The sequence below is a fragment of the Spea bombifrons genome, chromosome 1, assembly GCF_027358695.1.
Source record: "Spea bombifrons isolate aSpeBom1 chromosome 1, aSpeBom1.2.pri, whole genome shotgun sequence".
Lineage (NCBI taxonomy): Eukaryota > Metazoa > Chordata > Amphibia > Anura > Pelobatidae > Spea > Spea bombifrons.
In genome coordinates, this window is record NC_071087.1 from 26,792,242 (window position 1) to 26,818,895 (window position 26,654).

Genomic DNA, 26,654 nt, shown 5'->3' on the forward strand with positions numbered 1-26,654 from the left:
ATACTCAAGATTAGCTTCCAAAACAAACTATTCTCGCTCACCGGTTTTACCTCCTGTATATAGTCCGCAAGAATCTAGGCTGAGATTCCAATCTGTAATGAAATGAAATACAAACCTCAAAGTGGGTGTGTGGGTAATGTCACTTGTCTGGCTGGAGAAGAGCAATTCCATATTTTACTGCTGGCTATATTTCAGCACCCCAGGCATTAAGGAATGGAAAGGTGATATATTTGTCTAGAATGGTTTGTTATTTCTTCTTCCCGAGTTCTACTAGGCCTTCTGTTTGGTTAACCAAGGTCCATAATATCTCATGTCCCTTAAGGACAGCTTAACTCAGGGCTGAGGAACAGATGTTCTAGGCACAGGGTCATGAATGGAGATCTATAGAAAAGTAACAGTGTTACTTTAACTAAAATGAACAGTTACTTTTAGTTACATGATTTAGTTAGATGCTTAAGATACTTTTTATTTGCAGGTCTAATGAAAATGAGAACGGGACATTCAAGTCTGGCATTTCCTTGGAATACAAACAGCCCGGTCACCGACGACCAAATGTACACCAACATGCTTGTAAATATGTAAATATCATTTCTAACATTAGTATACATAAATGATATATTTGAAGCATACTGTGGTACTGAAGACATTCACTTGTATATACATGTTTTGGCATCAATTTCTGGTTCCTCTCGTCCCACCATAAAAAATGGTAAACGAAACGAAGATGGGAGTTCAGGACAAGTAATTGTGTGGATTTGCCCCACATAACAATACTCTGAGCCCTGGTTTAAATTTTGGAACTATTTTACATAATCATATATCCCTCAAACAGCTATAGGACATTTTATATTTTGTTCTGATTTATCATGTGTACGCCCCCAACATTTTCAATTGGGAACGAAGGGCACATTATTTAAGCGGGTTTGGTTAGAGGCACTGCTGGAGGACAGGGAAAATATTTTTTTGTGGTATTTAACACAGAATGTGGGGTGATTACTGGGACACTGAGATTTGGGTCTCAAAGAGGGGCTATCCCTCCTGAAGGAAACTTGGTGGGATTCATCATGTGATTTTGGATATGTAAGCCCTATCGAGAGTCTGCATACAAAGTGTGTAGAAAGCGTTTACTTTTCCAACAGCTGATGAATCCCTCCTACTACAAACAGCCAGTCACACTTTATGGCTGAACAACTGTTACAAATGGGTAATACGCACATTATGAGCCGTTTTACCTGCGTAGCTCTCATTTAGAAGTCTAAGCATTGTCTACTTGTACAAACAAAAGCCTTTTTGGACATTAGTGAAGAATTAAAAGTAGTTCAAAATAGAAAAAATGTACAATTAACAGCCAAACACTAGAAACCCACATCAGAGGTCCTCAAAACATGGCCTGCACTTGAACTGAGATTCAGTAACAGCTTAGATTATATATTTAATGTGATTCTTCTAGAAAAACAGCTGGAGATTCCCTTATTAGATTTTGCTGTCTGGGAAATCTACTAGGAATGCACATATTAGTTAACCAGAGCGACTCTTATACTTTACTAAGCAAATAACCATTGCAGTCGTGTGCCAAGTTCCCTTTAATGTTGTTCCACTCATGAAACAAGCTTTGGACACCATGATCTATCAGGTCAAGAGGAACTGGAAAATCATGTCTGCTAAGAAAACAATCATAGCACTTGGAGGTAAGAATTTGAAACCCACCAAAGTGTTTTCTTACATGGCGGAGGAACTACAGTCTAACGTGACCACAATAACCACACTGCTTAAGTGTCAGAATAAATGTATATGCACAAGCAGCGGGAAGACATACAATCGGACTCTAGATGCCTGTGGTAGCGCACGGCCACAATCACTATGGCACCCCTATTCCTAAGCGCCTTATGAATTAATGACAAATTCTGCTGCTGCCTGAAGTCAATACATTTATACAACATATCTTCCATATATCATATGTTAAGAGAGAAAGAAGCGATCAATTCGATCCCTTGAGCCACAACTTTAACACAAAAGGGCATTTTTTGTTGACCTGGGGCACAAAGTGTGTTCGGGTAAACCTGGAAAGCAAAGTACTTTGATATGCATTGTTTGCACTGCAGTGTCTCTTTAAGCTTTGCACCGCCATCAAGCAGTAGGTACCAGAGTCGCCTTTAATACATTCCTCAGGAGCGCACAACAGACAACCTATGTGCCCAATAGTCCCTCTATTTTTCTTTACTCCCCCAAGGAGTTACTCCAACTATGATGGGTGCGCTGCTCCCCGGAAACAGCATGATATGGAGGCTCTGCCAGGTCAGCATCGTCCTCTATAGTGTAAACGGGCCAGCCGGAGAGACGAGAGATCTTACTTTCAGCTCGTGGAGCAGCTTTATACCGGCAAAGCTTTGGCGCTGCCGGTCTATTTCTCAGGTTTTGATTAACTCATCAGGTATTAGACCAACCCTGAAGTAGTGAAGCATGTGATGCAAAAATCATTCAATACAAAGTAGAAAGCAACAATAAATAATTGTAAATTAATCCAGATTTATTTCTTTATACCCCAGATTTGGGGTTTCCTGTGCACTAGATGCACTTAGGTGTGAATTATGCTTTTTAATCATTTAGTAAAATAAATAAAGCTGGAAGTTTTTTTCAAGTGCTGGATCGATCCTTTTGGGTTTTTTTTTGTGTTCATTCCACGCATCAAGTCCGTGCGGATCCGTGCAGATGAATATATAGGGAGGTGAGCTGGCTTTTGTATTTATTCAATTTTATTTCTTTATAAAACTGAAAATTTTAATTTATTTATATAAAGTGCATGCACGATTGTGTTTGTAATCTTAATAAAGTGGTTTTTATATTAGTGTTTGATGCGTCACTAAAAATTGAAACACCTGATCTTTCTGTAAAGTGTTATTCACACCTATTTATTACATTTCTTAATTACATTAAACTCATTATTACAGTCAACAATGCACCCTGTTATATTTTCTTGCGAATGTGTCCAGAACCCAGAGATTGAGAGGCCAATCCTCAGCCCTTGAAAGCTCTGCTGTTGCATAGGTTCCTTTCTTCCCCATGTACCCCGTCACGTATATCTCGTGTTCCTGGTACACCTGGTACCACTAATTAAAGGACCATGCGGGTGCATCAGACAGACGTCTATGAAGCTACATATACTGGAGTGGCAACGATGCTATCCAGACTGTCAGTAGACAAGTCTATGCCTCCTTTAGATCTACACTGCAAGCTGTGGTTAAATTACATTGTATTTTAATAGGATTCACTTAATTGATAGGATAGGAGTGATATTAGTGTATGTAATGTTAACTTGCATGTCAGCACATGGCAAGTATGTATGACGTATAAACTCGCACAAAGGAACCAAATGCTCAGCTATATGTCCTATTAACTGCAAGAAAGCACTTAAACTGCTGGAAAACACGGCTGATACGGTCACCTTAGGGAAGACATAAGAAGGCAGACAATATTGGCTAGTTAAGCCTTGTTAGCTCAAACAGAACTCCCCTGGTTCCCAAACCACATCATGTTAGTAATTGATCAAAAAGAGGTATCTCCCATATACTGCTTTAAGAACATATTTAGAGTAGTTTAGCTAGTGTATGCGTGTGACTAATTAATAAGAACTGACTATCCTGTTTGAGACAAAAAATGTATTCTTAACATCTTCATGCTGGATTGGTGAACACAGTCATATCCAGAAAAGGGTAAAAAGCTGGAAGTGAATTGGCCCCTCTGCAGCACATGGCGGGCACAGCGAGAAGAGGGAATGGTTACCTGGAAAGCAAGTGGTCAGATGTTCCATTAGTGCTTCTTGCGTGACAGGTTTTCTTGCAGAATTCATAGCAGAGATGGCCAAGCAGAGGATTTCCCCGAGAGGAATAAACTGTGACTGGCTGATTGGAGACATGCTGATTGGTGACACATCACCTGCAAGACAAGAAAAAAATTACGATGTTAACATACCTCTACAAAGTACAAACATAAGCAGAACAGAAACAACTTTAAAGAGTCTGGACTTCAATACTTCGCCATTAAAAAAACGGCACGAAATGGCAAGGGCTAGAGAGAACAAACAAGCAGAACTACCTTTAACTCCATCCTCTTAATATAGTGGTCCTTGCGCATGTCCATACTCGCTTTCAAAAAGCTGGATAGTGAGGTCTAGCATGGCTTATGGCACAATAAAAAAATTATGTTACTGTTATAGCGAGTATAAACTATACGATTATACATAGGCTGACATTCAACACACATTGAAACATTTAATCGAAGTGCATAAGGGATCATCAGGCATAGTCTCTAGTCTACAAAAAGACCCCGAAGGCATCTCTACTCACGTTACATAGAGAAACGTACAACATAAATAATATAGTAAAAATAACCAACACCCATCACTCCTTCCGCTAGAGATATACATTAAGAAATTCCCTAGATAGATGTGTTCTCACCAGTCAGTGACAAACACCCCTTTCCAAGCCAGATTAGCATTTTGATAAAATGCTGACAACCAAGATACCCCATACCTTCCAAGCATCCCTCTCTAGAAGGGACAGTACTTCTTTCAAGCTTGTCCACCTTTTTTCTTTTTTAGGAATTCACAATGTTAAATTGTATGCGTCACAGTGATAACAGTCACAACAGCATGCATAGAAACAGAAGAAATGTTTAGAAATGCAACTATATGAATTAAAATCACTATTCTCATTCCAATAGACTGTCTCATAGCCTGGCTTCTAACCTCAGCCTCTAAAACAAAAGCGCACCAGACACATCATTCTAGAAAACTATGCCATGGGGGGAAACAAAGCCCTGCATGTGTAGACACAATGCTGCTGTCCTTAATATGCTATACCATGTCCTTGTTTCTGTCCAGGCATTACTTACATTGCAGTAATGCGGAGAACAGCCAACAGCCTCAAACCTCGCCCCACACCCATGGTGGACACTTAATCACCTGATGATCTCCGTTATTAATACAGACTGGAATGCTTATAGAAAATGTTTTGTTTCCCAAAGTTATGATTAAGATGACCTACATACAACTCGAGTTTTGTTCAACTGTACACAAAGTGCTCCTTGATTTTTGTTTCTGGCTTTAGGTTTTCTATCGTGTTGAAGGATGATTGACCTCTGTAATGGCACAAGTGAGCAAAACCATCTGAGACTCTCCTGGGTAGGAACGATTATATTTCCCGTTCTTATCGGAGCTAGCCGGAGACTGTTTTGCATTAGTCAAGATAGCCAACTAACATTTATCAAAAGCAGACTTAATATAAGCCCATTTATTTTTATGTGGCTGAGGTCTTTTGGACTAAACCTTTCTGATCCATATCTTTGCTTACATTCCCAAGCCAAACATACCCCTTATTGAACAGACACACAAGGCATTTTTAGTTGACTGGCCTTGCATGTATTCATGGAGGGATTATCTTCAGATCTTGGCCTCGTGGAGATAGTTTAGCTTCCATCGCGTTTACTGCGATATTCTATTAAGCCTCATAGTCACTATATTATCATATTACTACAAAGTTGCACTGGATTAAACACAGGCCTGCTGTATCAAAACCCTTCCTGTGTGTCAGACTGATTTACATGTGTCAAACATGCTTGTATTGCTTTTGGCACAGAACTCTCCCTGTATGTCAGCGAAGGTAAGGTACTGTAGCCGAACGCTCGCTTTTACAGGGGACGGCTACACGGCTGCAGCGGTTTGAAGGAATCCTTTCTGAGTCTCTGCACAATTACGTGGCTTTGCAGTTTTGAACGACTGGTTTTGGAACAATGCCCAGGTACCCTGCAGTGAACAGTAATGTTATTTCATCAAGTATACAAGCAAAAACTACCAAGACACAAGCCCCAAGAATAAATCACATACATCCAGGTTTATTACGTGCACCCTATGTAACCCGGCACACACCAGACCGTGATACAGCCCTACAGACTGCGCAGGCATGGGCTAATATGTAGTATAGAGTTTCTTCCATGGTGATAAACTTAAGGACTTGCTCAATAAGAACCCCAGGTTGCAAGTTTTCCTTTTTTTCTCTCGCAAAGCAAAGCTGGCCCTTCATACTGCATAGATAATTTATTGAGTTCTACCAGTGCCATGTACACCATGGATGCTGTCCTGGGCCTGACCCGAGGCAGCCTCCCCAGCCACCCCTTCCACCGTCCTCACTGCGGAGAGGCAGGATAAGTTGCCGTATCCGGTGGGCCGTGATGTAACTCTCACTACCTTTCACTGGCCCATTGACTAGCAATGTTTCGGTGTGGGGGGCAGCCACCCCCCTGGACAGATTACGTTGCTGGGTTTAACATTGTATTAATAAATACACATCAGGCATTAATACCAAAAAAAAAAGCATTGCTTAAAAATTCTAAATGATGCCGGTCTTGGTAGTTTTACGGTACTAAATGTAATTCTAGGTGTGTAAAAAATTAGGCAAGGTCAACAGCCAATGAGATGTTAATGTATGTTGGGACATCAATTCCAGAACATTCTGGATACATGCAAATCATTTTTGCATACGTTTCACCCAAATTTTCCCAGAAAAAAAAAAGGCTTCAATGTTTAAGAGCATTTACACATCTAGTCATTAAATTCCTAAACTATAATTTATTTAATAATAACAATAATAAAAAAAGCAAAAACTTATGTATCGGCTTCCTGTGTGTCAAATGTTTATTGGGTCAAATACAATGACAATAAATTGCAATAACTATTCTGACAAGCATTTTTTTTCTTCACAGTGCTACTTTGTCTTTTAATTTTGCCTAAATTGATTAATCCAGAAACCCTACATTAATATCTATGCGTAGGGTGTTAAACTAACTATGATGCCATCAACAAAGGCAACAACCTATTGCCTGTTTTGAATCATGTGACAATTAAGTGTCCATGGCAAAAAATGTATAATGCCTGCAACAAAACACAGGGTAGAAAAAGTATCAGCATACGCATGCACTCTAAAAACACGACAGCTGAGAGGGAATATCTTTCTGAACCAAGTACAACCAGAATCGGTTTTCAGTGTTCGTTGAAATCCCTCCAAAAAAACACAAACAAAAAAAAAGCTGCCTTTTCTTCTTAACTTTAAGCCAGTCCTGCCCTGTCCCGATATGAATAGGGTCAGCGGATAGACTGAGAGCTTCTGATTACATGAAAAAATCCACCTAATGTTATAATTACTGAATTCCTCCTTTTTTGTGATTAAATCTTTGTGTGTGTCAATTGTATACAAAAAGAAGGTTATGGAGTTCATTTTCACAATTGATTTTTTTTTTTTTTTTTAGATACTACCGTACACTTTCAAAATTATATTTCTGCATAAGATAAGCAAATTGTTTTTTTTTTAAAATAAATATCGGACACTTAAACACCGATGCTCGTCATATTTCAGAAGGACATGTGAATGCTGGGTAAAGTTTTGTTCTGCAAGAAGTCCCCTTACTAAATATCAGTAATGGCTTTCCGTTACATGATAACTATGAATTTAAAACACAAGACTGTGGAGATAAATAATCTTTGAACGTTTCTGTTTTTATTTCTCTATTTTAATACAATGCTATTTTCAAAGTGTTAGCCTAAAATCGTGTGAGCCAAGAGACATTTGGCCCTGAGCGCATAAGTAATGCCTGATGTTAGATGCCTTTGCATTTCCGAGCGAGCACCGGAGAAGTATATCACGTAGCAACTAGAAAGAGAGGTGCATATACATCACAAACATACAGCGGGGTCTCTATACCAGCATCTGTATGGTCCCTTTAAGTCAAAATTCCATTAAAACTCAGCCACAACTCTGTACATTTGAAACGCTTAGGAAACGCAGCACTATTTATGTTCTGCAGCTCTATCATTATATATATTAATATATATTATATATTTACAAGTTATAATTGAGGCAAACAAAATCTGCTTTTCCATTTGTGATATTGGCATTACCATATGGCACACAGACACATGTTACCATCCCAGGCACTAGAGCGAGATAACACGGATGATTATGCGGAAGGATTGAGGGATGGACAGATGGACGGATGGACAGCAGTGCAATTTTCTCTGTAACAAACCTAAGCCAGTTTGCTACAACCGCTTACTTCTGCGGCAGAACGTGATCAAATAGCAGATACAGTGGAAAAAAGTAAAGGCCACATTTCCACTTTGTATTATCTGATATTACCAAGCGACCCCATGTTCACGACGGAGTTAATCCAGTCCAGCTTTTGTGGATTTCTTTTCTCTATAGCAAAGCAGGGCTACAAATCACTAGAAAGAAAAGAAAAGCAGAACTGAATCAGCCATTAGTCTAGCCATAGAGCATCACCACTTCTGGGTGCAAGACACAGAACATGCTACATTCATGCAGACGTGAGCAATCCAACCGAACTTTGCTAGAGAATTCTAACGTGAACAGGATTTAAGTGCGAAAGGCGAGCGCCATGACAATACAATACCGACTGCCGCCATTTCTACCCTAGACATGGGGTTATGTTAATCAAAGTAGAAAGCAAAAAAAGAATTCCAAGGATCCCAGATTTAGCAAAATGACATCATTTTTAATGAGAATAATGCGATGTGGCAGCTCCCACGAACGGTTAACCATATAAAAAAGAAACCCGGACCACACTTGAGAGCAAGCTGTTTTCTTCTGCGATGACGTCATTTCTCATAATAACCGAAATGACATTAGTGTACACTTTAAATCTTAGTTGTCGGGACGGGAAAAGCTGCCATTCATTCCGCCGAAGGCTGTTTTCTTTAATAAACTTCGAGACAATGCAACGTAAATAAGCCCCTCCGACAATTGCTGTCGATTGGAGCCTTTGCAAAGCGCAAGTAGAAGCCTCGACAGGCTAACAATCGGTTAATAAGGTTTAGGAGAAGATTAGCAATATATTTTCATTACTAGCAAGAGCGATAAGACTATAAATTTTATAAAAGGCATTTCCAGAATATAAAAACGCGCTCACCTTTTCTCTAGCATATACATGCTGTCTGCCCTGCACTTGCTAAATGTGCTTGGATGGGAAACTCAGCAAATGGCCAAAAATATGCCACACGCTGCAGTCTTTTTTTTTTTTTAAATATATATATATTTAAAGAGGTTCAAGCTCGTAATCCCAAAAGACTGAAAAGCATTACCTCACTGCAGCCTTGAGACAAACTGAGCATTCACTTTGGGTCTTACCCAGCATGCTTTGCACCACACAAAGACAACAGAGGTGTGACCAATCGCGTTGCAGCTAACAGGCTGCATTTGGACGCTCCCTCTTAGTATTGCCCATTGACAAGCCGGCTGGCAGGCTCCTGAACTTGTTGGCATGGCAACATGTCCCAGCGGCTCCCCATAGGGCTTCTCACAGTACTATTGGTTTTTTTTTTTGGTTGTTTCTTAGGGTGCCTTTTCTTAGCTCTTTCACTGTCCTCAGCTAATTAAGATGTGAGTCACGTGATCACGTTCATGTTTGACTTAATTAGGAACAAAAAGGGGAAAAAAAATGAGCATAATGCCTGGTCATATAGTGAAAAGGTTCATTAGAAAACAATGTTAACCCTTTGCTAGTCTATTGTCTGATGTATAATCCTTTCAACTAACCGATTCCATGCAGCATGGCCTCTGTCGGAATGAGGGACTATAATATACATGCACTGAACACATTAAAACAAATGAATTTTAAATGCACGTTAAACCTTACAACTGTCCAGCATCTCTTAGCTGTGTGCTTAATCCATAGATTGCATGAGAGGGTTAAATAAATACAAATATTTGATTCCATAGAAATGGCCAAACAGTTATTATACATATTTTTAGATTCATTTCTAGTAACAATATAAAAGAACATGTGTTTTCACACTCTGCAGTATCACAAACTGAGCAAATGGCTTAGCACCTACTGTACAGCGATGTAAAAATATATAACTGGAATAGGCTGCTTATGAACAAAGATAAAAAGTCAAATAAGTGGAAGTAAACAGAGCCATAGTTACCTTTCTTATCAACAAATACTTGCTATTGTATGATGCTGAGCTTTTCAGTGGTGTGAAAATAGTATCCTTCCTTTAATAAATATTAATTAATACATCCCAGGAAAAAAAAAGGAATTTAATTTAAAACGTTATGTTTTACTTCCAGACTAAAAATTGAAAAAATAAATAAAAATGAATGTCTAAGAACATTATAATATATTTTTTGTTTTTATTTAAAGTAATCTAAATGAAATCCTGTGATTATATGGTCGGCATCGCTGAAGAAAGGTCTGAGGCTTAGGACAGTCTGCAGATGAACATTAGCTTAGGCTAGCACAAAACCAGATGATGTCTTTATCATAAACACGGAGTAACAGGAAGAGAATTCTCCGTCCCCAGCCAATCAGGAGACAGACAAGCAGAAGGGTCTGGCGGCATGGAATCTGTTGCTAAAGCTCACAGTCCCTCCCCTGCAACACAACAAAAACAGCCATATACCCCCTCCCCTTCCCCACCAGGTCAAATGTGCCCACACGATGCACTAATAATCTCCAAACCTACAAGCTCTCTGCTGTCACATGACGTTTGAGAGGCTGCATTTGCTGATATCCTACCCATGATTCCAAAGTCGGCAGTGTGTGGAGGTTCATATTGAAGACTCTTGTATAGCCAGCCAGCATCAAGTTCATCTGTGGTTTGCACAGTCCAAGCACATGGCAAAGTCACAACAGAGGGATATACCCTGCTGTACACCTACAATAGTTCCACACCTCATTTGGACAAGTGCTACCCCCTCTACAGAGTGATACGAGTGTAGCTCCTTAAAAGAAAAGCTTACCTTCAACACCTAGACATGAGATGAGACTATCATTCCTTTTCTCATACTTGCTTGGTGGAAGCTAGCGGCGGGGGGGGGGACTATGCAGAGCACCCATTAAAAGAGCAAGGAATGTAAAAGTCTCAGGAGAGAAGAATATACAGCTTCATCACAGTATTGCAAACCTGGGACATAATTAATGTGGCAGGCCTCTAAGGATGTATACATAAACATGAGCTTGTATATTTAAACGCAGCCACAAACCCAAAGACGTGGACTGTGCGGGTTAGAATACCCTTTAAATCATTATGTCAATAAATGTGCCCGAATTTAACAAGCTGGGTCACCACAATATACAAACAGGATATCAAGTCTCTAGTATTGAAGTAACTTAAGAGTTAAGAGTAACTTTCATGTATCCAGAGACACCAGAAGAGATTGCCAAGGCTATAAAATAGTGCCTAGAACGTACATATAACTGGTACTCCAGGTGTTAAAAAGTACAATTAGTAATAACACCACATATGTTGCAAAATGTCCTGAAATACTGAGGAGGCCACCAGATTCTCATCCCCCGGTGGTACAGATCTTTTCATAAAGGAACACACAGTGTCCCAAGAAGTCTTTTCAACAAAGATACATATTTTAAGTGCTTTGTACAGCCAATCAGTTGCAGGGAAGCACTGCCATTAAAACCAGTGGTACTTCCTGCACATGTGCACGGCTAGAGATGAAGTTGACTGGCATGTTCGGGTGAACACATCTCCTGCAAGGCAAATGGCGGGTGAGGGAGCAGGGAAATGGGGAGATTCTGCAGAATCCCTCCATACATTTGTAAGGGGACACCAAAAAAGGTAAGAGACCACTCAGCTATCACATGCATTACAGTGCATACAATGGCTGAAGTGTCCAACATATACATACATACATACATACACATATATATATATATATACACATAAACATAAAACACCTGGGGACTCTTGGGGTTTTAATTCTAACATTTGTTTTAGTGTAAAGTAAACCACATGTGGATTTACGGACACTGAATTTTCAAACTAAGAACAAAATCTTCTTATGACATATAGAACACATTTTCTGCCATACAATCTAAAATTGGGATACCGTTGCATTTAAACGTAGTGTATTGTAATTGTGATATCCAGATGTGTTACAGTTTGATAAATAATAATAAGTAATAGTCGTAGGAGATATTTGTAATTGAACTGACAAAGAAAAAGATGCAGATTCATATAAGCTTTTGGGCCTTGTTCATCTGAAGAAGAGACCTCTGAGGTCATGAAAGCTTATGCAAATCTAAATCTGTTTCCGTTAGCCTAAGGAAAAAGTTATCACCTTTGGCTGGAGACTCCATCTGACAAGCACATAAAGAAAATTCAGCCACCCAGCATCCACTGGCCAAATGGATGTTTGGTCATTGTTAAAAGACTGGGGCAAAGGAATGAAAACAGAGAGATAACAGCACCTATAAACAAGACACATATCTGTGTTTTCACAGCTGAGAAAAACAAGCCTCCTGCCAGCTACAAACAGGCTTTTAAAGCGCAAGCTACAAAAATAGCTGCAGCAAATATCCCAAATCTTACAAGCCTCTGGGTGACAGAAAACCCCCACAAAGCTATAAAATGCACGCTGCCCTGGAACAGAGCGAACGGCACTATTCACAGAGCCGAGCAAACCAAACGTGCTCCGCACACATTTGTAAGTGAAGTGTATTGAGTGCTCTGTGATGATGTCAGGCTGTGGGAGCGGAGTCTGCACTGCAGCCTCTAAGTGCTGCAGTCTAACCGCGTCTTATAGGATTGTGTCATTTCCATTTATTCAGCATGGCCGAGCCGCTGGCAAGACACCAGGACATGACCCGCTGACATACTGTACGGTAATGGGTTCATGAAAAAGACAACCTGCAAGATTCACAACTTTTCCTTAAAACACCACATATAGCTGGAATAAGAAACGCTGAGACACTCGAGTGTCACTCATACTTTGCGCTTCTGGGCTTTACATAAACAAACACACACAAGGAAAACTATACGAAAAAATGAATTACCAAGAAGCCGAGCTATCTTCATTTGCTGATACATTGTGAAAATTCTGAATCACTGTCCCAATACAGAAACGCCACCCAAAAACTATGATTATGTAGTTAATATTACAGCTATGGTACTGATCCTTTAGACCAAGCAACTCACTAATCTAACATGTTTTCAAATAGCTTGCGGGAAATATACAGCTGGGAGCTGTGACCTTAAAACTAGTGCCTTTACATTGAGAGTATCTATGATGCAATGTTGTTTACATTACCCCCCCCAAAATTAAATTAGAAAAAAATAACAAAATCATACATAATTCAGCGTTTGTTCTACCAAATGTGTTCCGTAAATAAGGAGAGTATAGAGCTTGATATGTTCTGCTATGCACAATGCTACCAGGGAAAGCCCAGATGCTATTGCAACAATTGAGGAAGATAAAACAATAATACAAAAAAGATAAAAGATAGCCCTGGGGTTCTGGCCAAAAACAACAAAAAAGTCAGCCACAGTAAGTGATCAACTTGGACAAGCTGTGGAGCAGAGATCTCGTTCATTAGCAGCCGCTCACTGAGCAAAATTATGGGTTAAACCGCTGGGATGGCCTCTTACCTGCGTTGAGATGCACCACAAAATAACACGTTTTACTCCATTTTTCAAAGACTTAGGAAGCACTCGCTGATTGTGTTTGTAAACGGTTCCCTGTTTACTGTCCGGTCTTGATATCACATTCAGACCATATGGATTGTTTAGTTGCCATGGCGATAAGCCCACCTCTTACTATCAAATGCTCACGTGTTTCTTTCACTAGTCACACAGGCTTGACAAAGACCCTCGGGGTTAACACCACTCCCTAGCCGCACTTTGTAATGCACTAAGTAAGATTGTGGTGTTGGAGAGTTTCTTGGTTCATTGTTCTTATGTGTCTCATTGTCTTCTGATTAACTCTTCATTCTCTGGACCAGTGAGTAACTGGTGAGAATTAAAGCAAAGTACCTTGAACCGACAGTGAAACACACAACTGAAATAAAGTATCTTGTACACTAAAGAGATCGTCTGCTTCCCTGACATGCATGTTACTCTGCGGGGACTTTAATATGCATCTTTCCAAAATGGAAACAAAAATAACATTTCTGCAGAATCCCCCATATGCATTTGCCAAACATGCCACATGACAAATATATGGTGTTTATGCCAACACTGTAGGAAGGTTCCCCAACATGATAACTTATAAATGTGTGTAGGTATTAAAAACATGAAAAAACAAGAATCAGACAAACAAATAGAAAAAATAGCCAAAAAAAGCTCTGGTCTTTAGGGTACAAATTAGCCTTGGTCACAGAAGGGTTTAGGTTAATAAAAGGTTAACCTGTCTGACACATTGGGAACAGTTTCTATTTTTGTGTTTCGGGTTTTTTTTTTTTATCACTAGAACATGGACTATTTTAAACATTGCATCATAACTGTTTATATATAACCTTAATATGCTGACAAGTTGTTTCAAACCTAAGTGGAAGTGGATGACGGACTAAGAATACTAATAGGTGTTTGCATAGTGCTTCTTGTGTAAACATGCAGCAGAACTATGGGAAATGTATATTTTAGAAAATCTTCATTTCCCAGTGTTTTAGGAATAAACTAAAATTATGCAGACATACGAGAAAATCATTGAAGTTGCGACAGGGTCATGGGAGGCCAAGGCTAATTGAATCACGTGGGGATGAAGGCTGGCCTGTATGGTCAAATCCAGACAAGTTTCTGTATATCAAATTTCTGAAAAAAAGGTGTCAGAACACACAGTGCATCGCAGTTTGTTGCGTATGGAGCCGCGTAGCCGCAAACCAGTCAGGGCGCCCATGCTGATCCCTGTCCACTGCTGAAAACGCCTACAATGGGCACATCAGCATAAGTACTGGACCACGGAGCAATGGAAGGAGGAGACCAGGTCTGATAAATCCTGTTTTCTTTACATCGCTTGCCTGTAGAACACATGGCACCAGGGTGTATTATGGAAAGAAGGCAAGCTGGCGGAGGCAGTGTGATGCTTTCGGCAATGTGCTGGGAAACCTTGGGTCCTGCCATTCATGTGGATGTTACTTTGACATGTACTACCTACCTAAGGATTGTTGCAGACCATGTACACGTGTTTCATGGACACAGAATTCCTTGATGGCATTGGTATCTTTCAGCAAGATAATGCACCCTGCCATAAAGCAAAAATGGTTCAGGAATGATTCGAGGAACACAACAACGAGTTTAAGGTGTTGACTTGGCCTCCAAATGCCCCAGACTTCAATCCAATTGTGCATCTGTAGGATGTGCTGGAAAATCAAGTCTGATCCATGGAGGCCCCCCTTGCAACTTACAGGACTTAAAGGACCTGCTGCTAACGTCTTGGTGCCAGATACCACAGCACACCCTCAGAGGTCTAGTGGAGTCCAGGCCCTGTTATTTTTTTGGTGAGTGACAAAAGAACTGCAGAATCCTTTATTTACAGAGACTATAAAACGTAGCAGTCGTGGAAATGCAGTAATTTTTAGCCATCCTCCAAGTTTTAATTGGGGTCCTGTGATTGGGTATTTGCCAGGAATCCTGGTAAAATTTCCTGGCAGCGCGCAATTTTTTAGATTTTATCCTAGGATCTTTCCTTAATAACCTTTCTACAGTTTTAAACATTATATATAAATTAGCATTTTAATATTTATCAAAGTCAAATTCTTTTACATCAGTATTCACATTTATCTCAAAACTCTTTTTGGTAGTCAAACATAGACATCAAATATAATTAAACTTCACCAGTGAAGCCACTAAACACAAATGAGGAATAGTACAAATAAAACAGTGTTTTTTCATGCGCTATATACAAAATTCATTAAACTACTACCACTTCAACAATCAGGCGCCAATTCTCTTACTACCCTCAACAAAGTAAAACAATGGTTTTGAAAAGAGAATATTCTACTTCTTCACATATAACTTCAAATTGTACTCCACAAACACTATACCGGAAAGAGAAAGGAACAACATAATAGTGCAGACTGTATGGTTAATTGGACTCCCTGCCCCACCAATAGACCTTAACCCACATGAATGAAAGCAGGAATACAATAGATAAACTTTAAACAACTTCTTCTTATTCTGTAATCTTCACTCCTCTGTGTGTGAAAGAAAGCACAAAATAAAGAAGCCATGTGCGAAAAACTTAGTATACCTTATGATTCAGTAGTTTGGAGAATCACCTTTAGCAGCAATAACAAAGTAATAGCCTTCTGTATGACATCGTTTTTTTGGCCATTTCCTCTTTCCAACGTGGCTTCAATTCATTGAGGTTTGTGGGCATTGGTTTATGCACAGCTCTCTTATGGTCCCGCCACAGCATTTTATGTGGGTTGAGATCTGGACTGTGGCTAAAAAAGAGAAGAATCAATGTGTTGCAGTGGCCCAGTTGTAGATGTGCTGGTGTGCTTTGGATCATTGTTCTGTTGCATAGTCCAATTTCTGCCAAGCTTTAACTCTAGAATACTTTGGTAAACAAAGCAGTTTGTGGTTGACTCAATGACTGCAAGGTTTCCAGGTCCCGTGGCTGCAAAACAAGCCCAAATCATCACTCTTCCACCACTGCGCTTGGAAGCTTGTATGAGGTGTTTTTGCCGATATGCTGTGTTTGCTTTTTGCTAAACATGGCACATTGTTCCAGAAGTCTTGTGGTTTGTTCAGAAGCAACTTTGCAAATCTAAGCTGTGCTGCCATGTTCTTTTAAGAGAGAAGAGGCTTTCTCCTGGCAACCCATACAAACAAACCATACTTGTTCAGTCTTTTTCAAATTGTACTGCCGTGAGCTTCCACATTTAACATGCTAACCTGTAGATTCTGAGATGTAACTCTTGGGTTCTTTGCAATTTCTGAGCATTGCCTGGCATGACCGGGGTGAATTTGCTGGGACGGCCTGGGAAGATCGGCAAAGATTGCTTTCCACTTCACTTCAATAATCTTTCTCACTGTAGAATGATGGACTTTCAATTGTTTGGAAACAGCCTTATAATCCTTCCCAGATTGATGGGCAGCAACCCTTGCTTCTGTAAGACTATTGCTGATGTCTTTCCTCCTTGGCATTGTGTTAACACACCCCAGAACGCTCCAGACCAGCAACTTAACAATACTTTGCCTTTTATATAGGTGGTCACACTTGCTGAGGATCAATTAATCAAGAGCATTTGATTAGCAGCACCTTTCTGCTATTTAGAACCTTAATCACAACGGAAGCAGCAAGGGTGCACTAAGTTTTTCACACATCGCTTTTCGTTCTGGCTTTGTTTTTGTCGAATAAATCTTGGCAAAGTGTAATATGTCATTTGTTGTTGTTCATCTTAGATACCTAATTTTTAGACCTGCTAAGGAACAGATGATGTTTATGTCCTGATATGTAAAACCATAGAATTCAAAGAGGATGTCATTTATTTTTCACACAACTGTAGTACTCTCTGCAAAGATATTCAAAAAAGCGAAAAAAGGCCATAGTGGGTACAAGTTTACAGTTTTTAATCCCCTTATGAGGGACTCACTGAAAGCGTATGCTGCATACAAAAATATTGAGTGCGGAGACACCTTGAAGTTTGCATGATGAGGCGGCACGTACACCATTTCCAGAAAAAAGTGAGGTTCGCCCCCCCTCAGGTAACGCTCTAATGGGCTTCCCCTCCCCTATTTATAAAGTGATAGCCTTTGCTGATTTGTGAATTGCCAACTGCAACAACATGTTCATAATTTTCTAAGTACATATTGACACTGTCTAATGGACATATTAAATTACAAAATGAAATAGTTAATTACTAATTATGCAAACCTATGGAATATATTGTACAAAATATATTCATTTAACTGATTTACTGTAACAAACTTTCTTAAACAAAAAATTTGCTCTTTTAAAACTTGGAATACTGGTGTATTATTACTCCATATCACACATTGTATCAACATGCATCTACTTCTAGCAGTAAACACTATCTCCCTTTTTACAATATAATTTTCAATAGATATTATTTGTTACGAATTAAATTGAAGAATAAGATGCCAAAAATAAGGTGCCTAGTTATTTAATTGAGCAAAACTACGACATTCAGCATATCTACAACTAGCTAGCATCAAAATATGTTCTAGCTAGTGGACACGAGCGAACACGAAAACAATACTGGAGCAATTCAATTTGCCTATATAGGAAATGGCAACGATTAACCAGCATTACCACTAGTTCATAGGATCTTGTAACAGGGAACAGAGCAATGTAGCGCCTGGGCTAAAAAGGACCGCTATGCTGCGCCTTGTCTTGAAGGTCCATGGAATACATTTCTAAATCAGGAGAAAAACAAATATTTTCCCTGTATATTCCTCGAAGTATGGCGTTCAAGTTTCTTGTCGTCATGTTTCTCATTTTTCATAGTACAATGTATGGATTTGCTGCAGCACTATGCTACATTACGTGGGCTACTTCATCATCTGCAGTCTGACTCAGAGAACAAACCATGTTGTCACCTCCTGAAGTCATCTGTATAATAAAAAAAAAGGAACTTCTGCCAGAAGATTACTCACCACCATACTCTGCAATCAACACTGCAGCTTGGCACACAGTTGCAATATGCGTTAGCAATTATAAAGTAAGATTATGGAGAGGGAGAGATCCAACATGTGAACGTTAAAAAAATAAAAATAAAATGCATGTGCTCTAAACAAGAACATAGCAAGCACGTAATGTGGTTAACATCTCCCTTATGCTGAACATTATGCTAAATACATTTTCTATTATGGGAAATTACAAATATATATTATAGGTTTTAAACTAAAATCCTAAATGTTAAAAACAAATTAAAGAACATATAAGACATGGTGGGATAGAGTGTACTTCCGGATTCCGGTCTTTTGGATTGTCTTTGTGATTCATTGTACAATGCTGCATAGAGTATTGTAATCCTAGAGTGCCATTTCCTAAGGAGGTGGCTGATGCTTTGCCACATTAGTAGCCACAAAAAGGTATTTCCCTTGTTTAATGTAATGGTTGGAATTTCACAGCTTTATCATGGGTTCAGATGAAAGAAAACACCAATACACACTATATTTGGGTCAGCAGACTCATAGCTAAATAAACTCTACAATGAATCTCTCTAAGGTTTGAGGCTTGCACATGGATTAAAAAACCCATGGGAAAAGTTGAGCAGAGAAAAACAAAAAACCAAAAAACAAAAGTCTACTTGGTGGGCGCTTTTGTTTTCTTGGTAGATTGCAGTTGGGTCTCTGATGTGTCCTGATAAATTGTCGCTGTCGACCTGAAAGCAATCTATTATATATACACACCATCCTTCACTTCACACATGTTGGACAATGGAGAATCACCCCGCTGAAAGGAGGATAAATAGTACTGCAACAGCTTATTCACATGGTATAATCAGTTCCCTGCCAAAAAAAGGCTAAATCAGGTAATAGCTGTGAAAATAAATAAAAGGTATATAAAATATCAAGATGTTGTGTTATTTTAATGCGCATTTCCTGCCAAATTCGTGTGAGAGCTGAAAAACAAAACTATAAAACCACATTAAATTATTGTACCATATGACATGCTGTCCAATATGGAGTCACGACATACCCAACAACATGTAAATTAAACACAAAAACAACAACAAAAAAGGCATTCGGCGAGATGCAGCTTAGCCTGGCTACTATCTAAAATTGAAATCAGAAATGTAAAGCAGCTGCAAGTATTTATTTTTTTATAGCGCCACTATATTCCTTAGCGGTGTATAATGGGAAGATAGGACATAAGTAGTATATAACATAAACATTTTGACTTTCAGAAAAAAACATGCGAGGGCAGCCCTGCTCAACAAGCTTCCATAATCCAGGAGGTCTCCTACCAAGTGCACAGAAATAAAGCCTTTTTTTGGTAGAAACATGTTCCCGGTGTTCAAATCGCTACACCATGGGTCAGTTCAGTGGCAGGCAGAATAAGCAAATAAATGGAAGCAAGCATTCCAATACTTTACATTAAATATTTAAATATCATATACTCAGCATATGTATAACAGTATTTAGACACCTGACCACTGCAGCAACAGGGACTTTGATGGCATTGTGTTCTAAATACATAGACATTATTTTGTAGTTAGTCCGCCCCCCCTTGCAGCTATAACCGCTTCCACTCTTCTGGGAAGGTTTTCCACAGGATTCCACGGTGGGGCATATACATTGTGACAGTGTGAACCCCAGGGAGATGCTTAGTGTCGCATTTGGGTACAGGTGCTATCCAGATCGTAAATATGGGTCCCTGGGGTGGAGCAATTGGAGAGCAGGGTGGGCCAATGCTCCATTTCCCCATTTTGTGGAAATTCCATGCCGGGTTTTCCAGGAGGCAAGAAGTCCACAGGATCCGGTCCGGGATTCCTATGGGGCCGGCATCAGGCACAGGTGCTGGACATTAAAAACCCCTGGAGCCTGATACTCAGGGAGACTGTTGGGGGAAGAGGAAGTTCCCTGAGCTCCCAGGGCAAGGAGAGGCCCTGAAGAAGACCATCCCTGAGCCAAGTGAGGCAATACCTGCCTGGACTTTTTTGTGTGCTGTCTGGGGGAGGTTTTCCAGAGCCTGGCGTAGCTGGGTCTGGTTGGGAGGTTGAGGTAGTGGGTGATTAGGCTGGTCAGTCTAGACCAGCATAGTTAAGTTAAAGAGGGCTCCAATTGGGAGCTAGGTTTTATTTTTATGATTTGGTTTTTGGGGTTTCAGCAATTAAAAATAAAGTGCTGTTTTGGTTCAAAGCTGCTGTTCCTGACTCTGATTGCCCTAGAGGACTGTGCTTAGGACCCCTAAAAGTGACATGTATGGCCCTCATGCTATAGGGTTTGTCACATATGGTGGAGAATGCGGGCAAAGCACTGCTATGGTCTGTGGGCAGAAAGCAGGAACCAAGTGAACAACTGAGTGGATGCTGGTGACGAGTGCTACACTGGATCCAGGAACCCCAAGTATTGTGCGGCCTGAAGCTACCAAGCTGCAGTGAATGTGCCAGAAGAGATTACAGTTTAACCCAGAGGATTGAGTGGAAACTCTGCAAAGACTGTTACTTGGTATGTGCCCTTGTGTATTGCTGGCTGAAATACATATGCTTATGGAGGATGGCCTTGATGATCCGGACGTGAAGTTTCTATTTGCTGGGTAAAAGTATTGCATAGCTGTGAAACCTGCAAAAGAAAAGCATTTTGTCGCTATGACCTGCTGGTAATTACTTGATTACATACTGCAGAGGGAGCGATTAAAGACTCTGGGATTTGTGTATTGCACTAACTGTTGGTCTAATGCAAGATGGGAAAAGGACAGCAAAGCGGAAATAAAATGTCCTTTCCATGTTTCACTCGCCAGCCAACCTGCAGTGGATATGTGGAACCACTGAAACTGGCACAAAAGGCATATATGAGAACCAAAGTTTGTGAAGAACCAGTGTCAAAAAGTGTGTACAAGAAGAAATAATAGAAAGAATACTTCCCTTTCTCTTTTTTGAACCGGATACACAGCTGCTAAACCCGTAATAACACTCTCCTGGTGTTAGAAAGATAATTTTGTTCCGCTAGGGGGCGCTTGTGTATTTGGTCGGTTTCTCCAATTTGAAAATTAAAACAGAAAGAAGTTTATGATAGTGTGGTATGTCAAATGGACTTTTGGCATAAAAAAGGTGTATATGCACTCACACTTTAAATGGGATGATCAAGCCTTATATATAAATCCTCCACGGTCCACGTGTGGAGTATATGCAAAAAGAAAACAGAGAAAAATAAAAAAACACAATGGTGTGGTATCTTAACAGTGTTCTGACACGCCAGAACAGGTGTACACTTACAGTTAGTAACTGATGTGTCTGGCTTCTAGCAGTTTCCTCAGTGCTTCCTGGTCCCGTGTTGGTACATGCAGCTTTGTACATAAAATTAGTCCACCAGGTAAGTATAAGGAAATAAATTTATTCTGGGCAGGTGCCCTATTCCATAAAATACACTACGTGTATAGGATATACCTATCACGTTTTTAAAAATAATAAAATAAATTTTAAAAGTACCAAAAAATACAAATGAAAATAAAAGGTAAATGTCCGATTGGATGTAAGGACGGGAGCTCTATCCGTCCTATCTCTACGCGTTTCGCCTGTGTCGTGGCTTCCTCAGGAGTATCTTGCATGTTGTTTTGTTCGTCTTTTTATTCTTATGGGGGGCGCCATCTTTGTGTTTGACGTCCGTGCGTCTGACGTCAGTGTCTTCTTTCTCCTCCCAGCGTCCGTTCGTCACTCGCTTGTACAGCCTCCTTTCTCTGACGTTGTCCTCTCTGTTCATCCCTCCCATGTTTCAGGGTAAGTAATCAATGCGGGGAGCGGGGAGATAAAAAATTAATGTTTAGCGTAACGACCTGAAGATGTCGTTTCTATTTTCTAGGTACATTTCTCCTCCGGGAAATCGGGTGGAAAAAAAAGGAGGGGGGGGGGTTCGGAACACGGACATTCCGGGAGATGAGAATATACTCTCATAGACAAGAGACAGCAAAAGAAGTAGAAAAGAGTGCCCTGATGTATACTGTATCACCTCAATAAAAACATAGAAAAAATATGGAAAAAATCCCAAATCACTGTATGTGTATATGCTTCTTAAATATATATGTGTTTAATCAAATACAATTATGGTCTGAATGTATATACAATGAAACTCAGCACAATATGGTGTCAATAATGCTGTTACTAAAAGAATTAAAAAATATTATTATTAAAAATATTATTAATGGTGGATCATTCATTTTGTTGGTTTATATGTGTGCTAGAATGTCCAACTCCATGTTTAAGCCGCCTTTTTTAAAAGTTCTCAATTTAAAAATCCATTCAGTTTCTCGTCTTGATAAGTTTTCTATTGTGTTGCCCCCTCTCCAGTTAGGGGGGACCCAATCAATACCCATGATTTTTAAATTTTCTAATGTAAATTTTGGACATGAGTTACAGTGTCTTGGGACGCTGTGTTTCGTGTTATGGTTTCTGATATTTCCTATATGTTCTAGAATCCTCTCCTTCAGTGGTCTTGATGTCCTGCCCACATATTGGATCCCGCACCCACACTCTAATAAATATATTACATTTTTAGATGTACAATTAATAAAATGTCTAATTGTATATGTTTGACCCGTAATAAAACCTATGAATTGATCTATTTTCTTTGGTAAAAATGTACACATTTTGCAGTGGCCACATTTATAAAAACCCTTGGGTTTTTCACCTAAAAAGGAATGTGGGATTTTCTTAGTATCATTCTTAGGTAAGGTACTTGGGGCTAATAAAGTTTTAAGTGAACCAGTTTTTTTAAAAATGATCTGTGGCTTTTCTGGTATTATATTTCCTAACACCTCATCTCCTTTTAGTATGTGCCAATGTTTCTCCAATATTTTCTTAATTTGGTGTGCCTGGGTATTATACTGAGTAAAAAAAGAAAAACTAAAGTCCTTAGGTTTTTTGGTATCCATTTCTTTCTTTGTTAGTAACTGAAGTCTGTTCATGTTGTCCACTTGTTGCAGGCTGCTTTCTAACCTCGCAATAGGGTACTTTTTTTCAATGAATTTTTGCTTCATTTCTTCCGCTTTTTCTTTAAAATCTTCATTTTTGGAACAATTTCTTCTCACCCTCATCAGTTGGCCCTTCGGTATGTTGTTGAGCCACCTGGGATGGTGACAACTCGTATAATGGATGTATCCGTTTCTATCTGTTGGTTTCGTATAGTTCCTTGAACATATTTTCTTTCCTTCTGAAAATAGTTCCACATCTAAAAACTCTATTTTTTCCTTCTGAATGTTAGACGTAAATTTTAGGTTAAAATCATTATTATTAGTGTATTGTATAAAAGCTTTTAATTCATCTTCTGTCCCTTTCCAAATTATTAATATATCGTCGATATATCTTTTCCAGAGCACCAGGTTCGCACTATATGGGTTGTTGTTCCATATTGAGTTGTGTTCCCATTCGGCTACGAACAAATTGGCATAGCTGGGTGCGAACCTGGTGCCCATTGCTGTTCCACAGAGTTGGAGGAAGTATTCTTCCTCGAACCAGAAGTAGTTATATTTTAAGATAAAACTAATACATTCCAGGATAAAGCGTTTTTGTGTTAGTTTCATATTCACATCCCTAGATAGGGTTAGGTCTATTGCTTTAATCCCTTGTTCATGATTAATCACTGTATATAACGAGGAAACGTCCATTGTTGCCCATAGCCATCCTGGAGACCATTCTATTTCTTCTAGGGTCTTTAACAGATGAGTTGTGTCCTTTAAGTATGCTGGAATTTTAATGACATATTTCTGTAGAAATAAATCTACATACTCTGACGTATTGCATGTGAGGGAGTCAATCCCACTGATAATGGGTCTACCCGGTGGTTTCTCTAAATTTTTATGTATTTTAGGGAGGAAATAGAAAACAGGTAGTCTAGGATATTCTTTTTTTAAATAGTTGTATTCTTTTTTGTTCAGGACTCCTTGTTCTAGGCCTCCGTCTAATATTTTGTACAGTACTGTACTGAAGTCTCTAGTGGGGTCTTTACTTAATTTCTTGTATGTCATTGTGTCCCCTAAGATCCTGTTTGCTTCTGATATATAATATGTACGATCCATTATTACTGTGGCCCCCCCTTTATCTGCTTGTTTTATAACAATGTTATGTTTCTCTTTTAGGGCTCGTTGGGCTTGTTGTTCACTTTTATTTAAATTGTGTGTTTTGGTTTTGTTCCCTAGTTTCTCCAAATCTTTAAGTATTAAATCAGTAAAAACCCCTATGTGTTCACTTTTTTCGTTGTAAGGATAAAATTTGGATTTAGGTTTTAGTTCTGTATGTATATATTCCTCTGCCGTGTTGGGATTATTTGATGCTAAAGTGGTGATGTTACCATTGGTATTTCTTTCATCTGTTTTATTGAAAAATCTTTTTATTGTCAATTTTCTTAAATATTTTTGAGTATCCAAGAATAGCTCAAATTGATTGGGACCTCTAGCTGGGGCGAACTTGAGACCCTTTCTTAATAGACTAATTTCGTTCTGTTCTAAAGTGGCTGATGAAATATTGATAATTCCTTCTTCTTCTGGTATTAATTCCTGTATGCACCCTGTCTTTCTTCCTCTACCCCTCTGTCCTCTTGTTCCCTTAGGAATTTTCTCCTTTTCCAGGGGCTTTGATCTAGTGGGATGTATCGATTTCTTAGCTCTATCGCTTCCCTTCGGGGTGGGGTCTCTTTCCGTTTGGTACCTCCTCTTCGGGATGGCTCCCTGTCTAAAAAAGCCTGTTCTGGTGTCTTATGAATAACCTCCATATTATTTCTATTGGTGTTCTCCTCTGTTCTATGTTGTGTAAGTGAAGTGTGGTGAGTCCTGAAACGTGTAGGTGAAGTGAAGTCCTGCTTATAGTGTTCTGTCTGTTGTTGTTTATATGGAATAAATCTCCTGGTGTTAAACTTGGGTTTCTCCCCTCTATTCCTCTGTGTATATTGGTAATTATATTGTGTATTCCTAGGTTGATGTATGCCTTTCTGCATTTCATGCACAGGGTGCATACAGGAATTAATACCAGAAGAAGAAGGAATTATCAATATTTCATCAGCCACTTTAGAACAGAACGAAATTAGTCTATTAAGAAAGGGTCTCAAGTTCGCCCCAGCTAGAGGTCCCAATCAATTTGAGCTATTCTTGGATACTCAAAAATATTTAAGAAAATTGACAATAAAAAGATTTTTCAATAAAACAGATGAAAGAAATACCAATGGTAACATCACCACTTTAGCATCAAATAATCCCAACACGGCAGAGGAATATATACATACAGAACTAAAACCTAAATCCAAATTTTATCCTTACAACGAAAAAAGTGAACACATAGGGGTTTTTACTGATTTAATACTTAAAGATTTGGAGAAACTAGGGAACAAAACCAAAACACACAATTTAAATAAAAGTGAACAACAAGCCCAACGAGCCCTAAAAGAGAAACATAACATTGTTATAAAACAAGCAGATAAAGGGGGGGCCACAGTAATAATGGATCGTACATATTATATATCAGAAGCAAACAGGATCTTAGGGGACACAATGACATACAAGAAATTAAGTAAAGACCCCACTAGAGACTTCAGTACAGTACTGTACAAAATATTAGACGGAGGCCTAGAACAAGGAGTCCTGAACAAAAAAGAATACAACTATTTAAAAAAAGAATATCCTAGACTACCTGTTTTCTATTTCCTCCCTAAAATACATAAAAATTTAGAGAAACCACCGGGTAGACCCATTATCAGTGGGATTGACTCCCTCACATGCAATACGTCAGAGTATGTAGATTTATTTCTACAGAAATATGTCATTAAAATTCCAGCATACTTAAAGGACACAACTCATCTGTTAAAGACCCTAGAAGAAATAGAATGGTCTCCAGGATGGCTATGGGCAACAATGGACGTTTCCTCGTTATATACAGTGATTAATCATGAACAAGGGATTAAAGCAATAGACCTAACCCTATCTAGGGATGTGAATATGAAACTAACACAAAAACGCTTTATCCTGGAATGTATTAGTTTTATCTTAAAATATAACTACTTCTGGTTCGAGGAAGAATACTTCCTCCAACTCTGTGGAACAGCAATGGGCACCAGGTTCGCACCCAGCTATGCCAATTTGTTCGTAGCCGAATGGGAACACAACTCAATATGGAACAACAACCCATATAGTGCGAACCTGGTGCTCTGGAAAAGATATATCGACGATATATTA

The 26,654-nt window shown here is 39.2% G+C and overlaps 1 protein-coding gene across 2 annotated transcripts in view; it reads right to left on the reverse strand.

The window, feature by feature from the left end:
- Positions 1-26,654, reverse strand: part of STOX2 (storkhead box 2) — a 61,435-nt gene that overhangs the window by 13,945 nt on the left and 20,836 nt on the right. For both annotated transcript variants that reach the window (XM_053459335.1, XM_053459326.1), the window contains exon 2: positions 3,781-3,933. In XM_053459335.1, the coding sequence (XP_053315310.1) occupies positions 3,781-3,933 (153 nt within the window). The remainder of the gene's footprint in view (positions 1-3,780; positions 3,934-26,654) is intronic.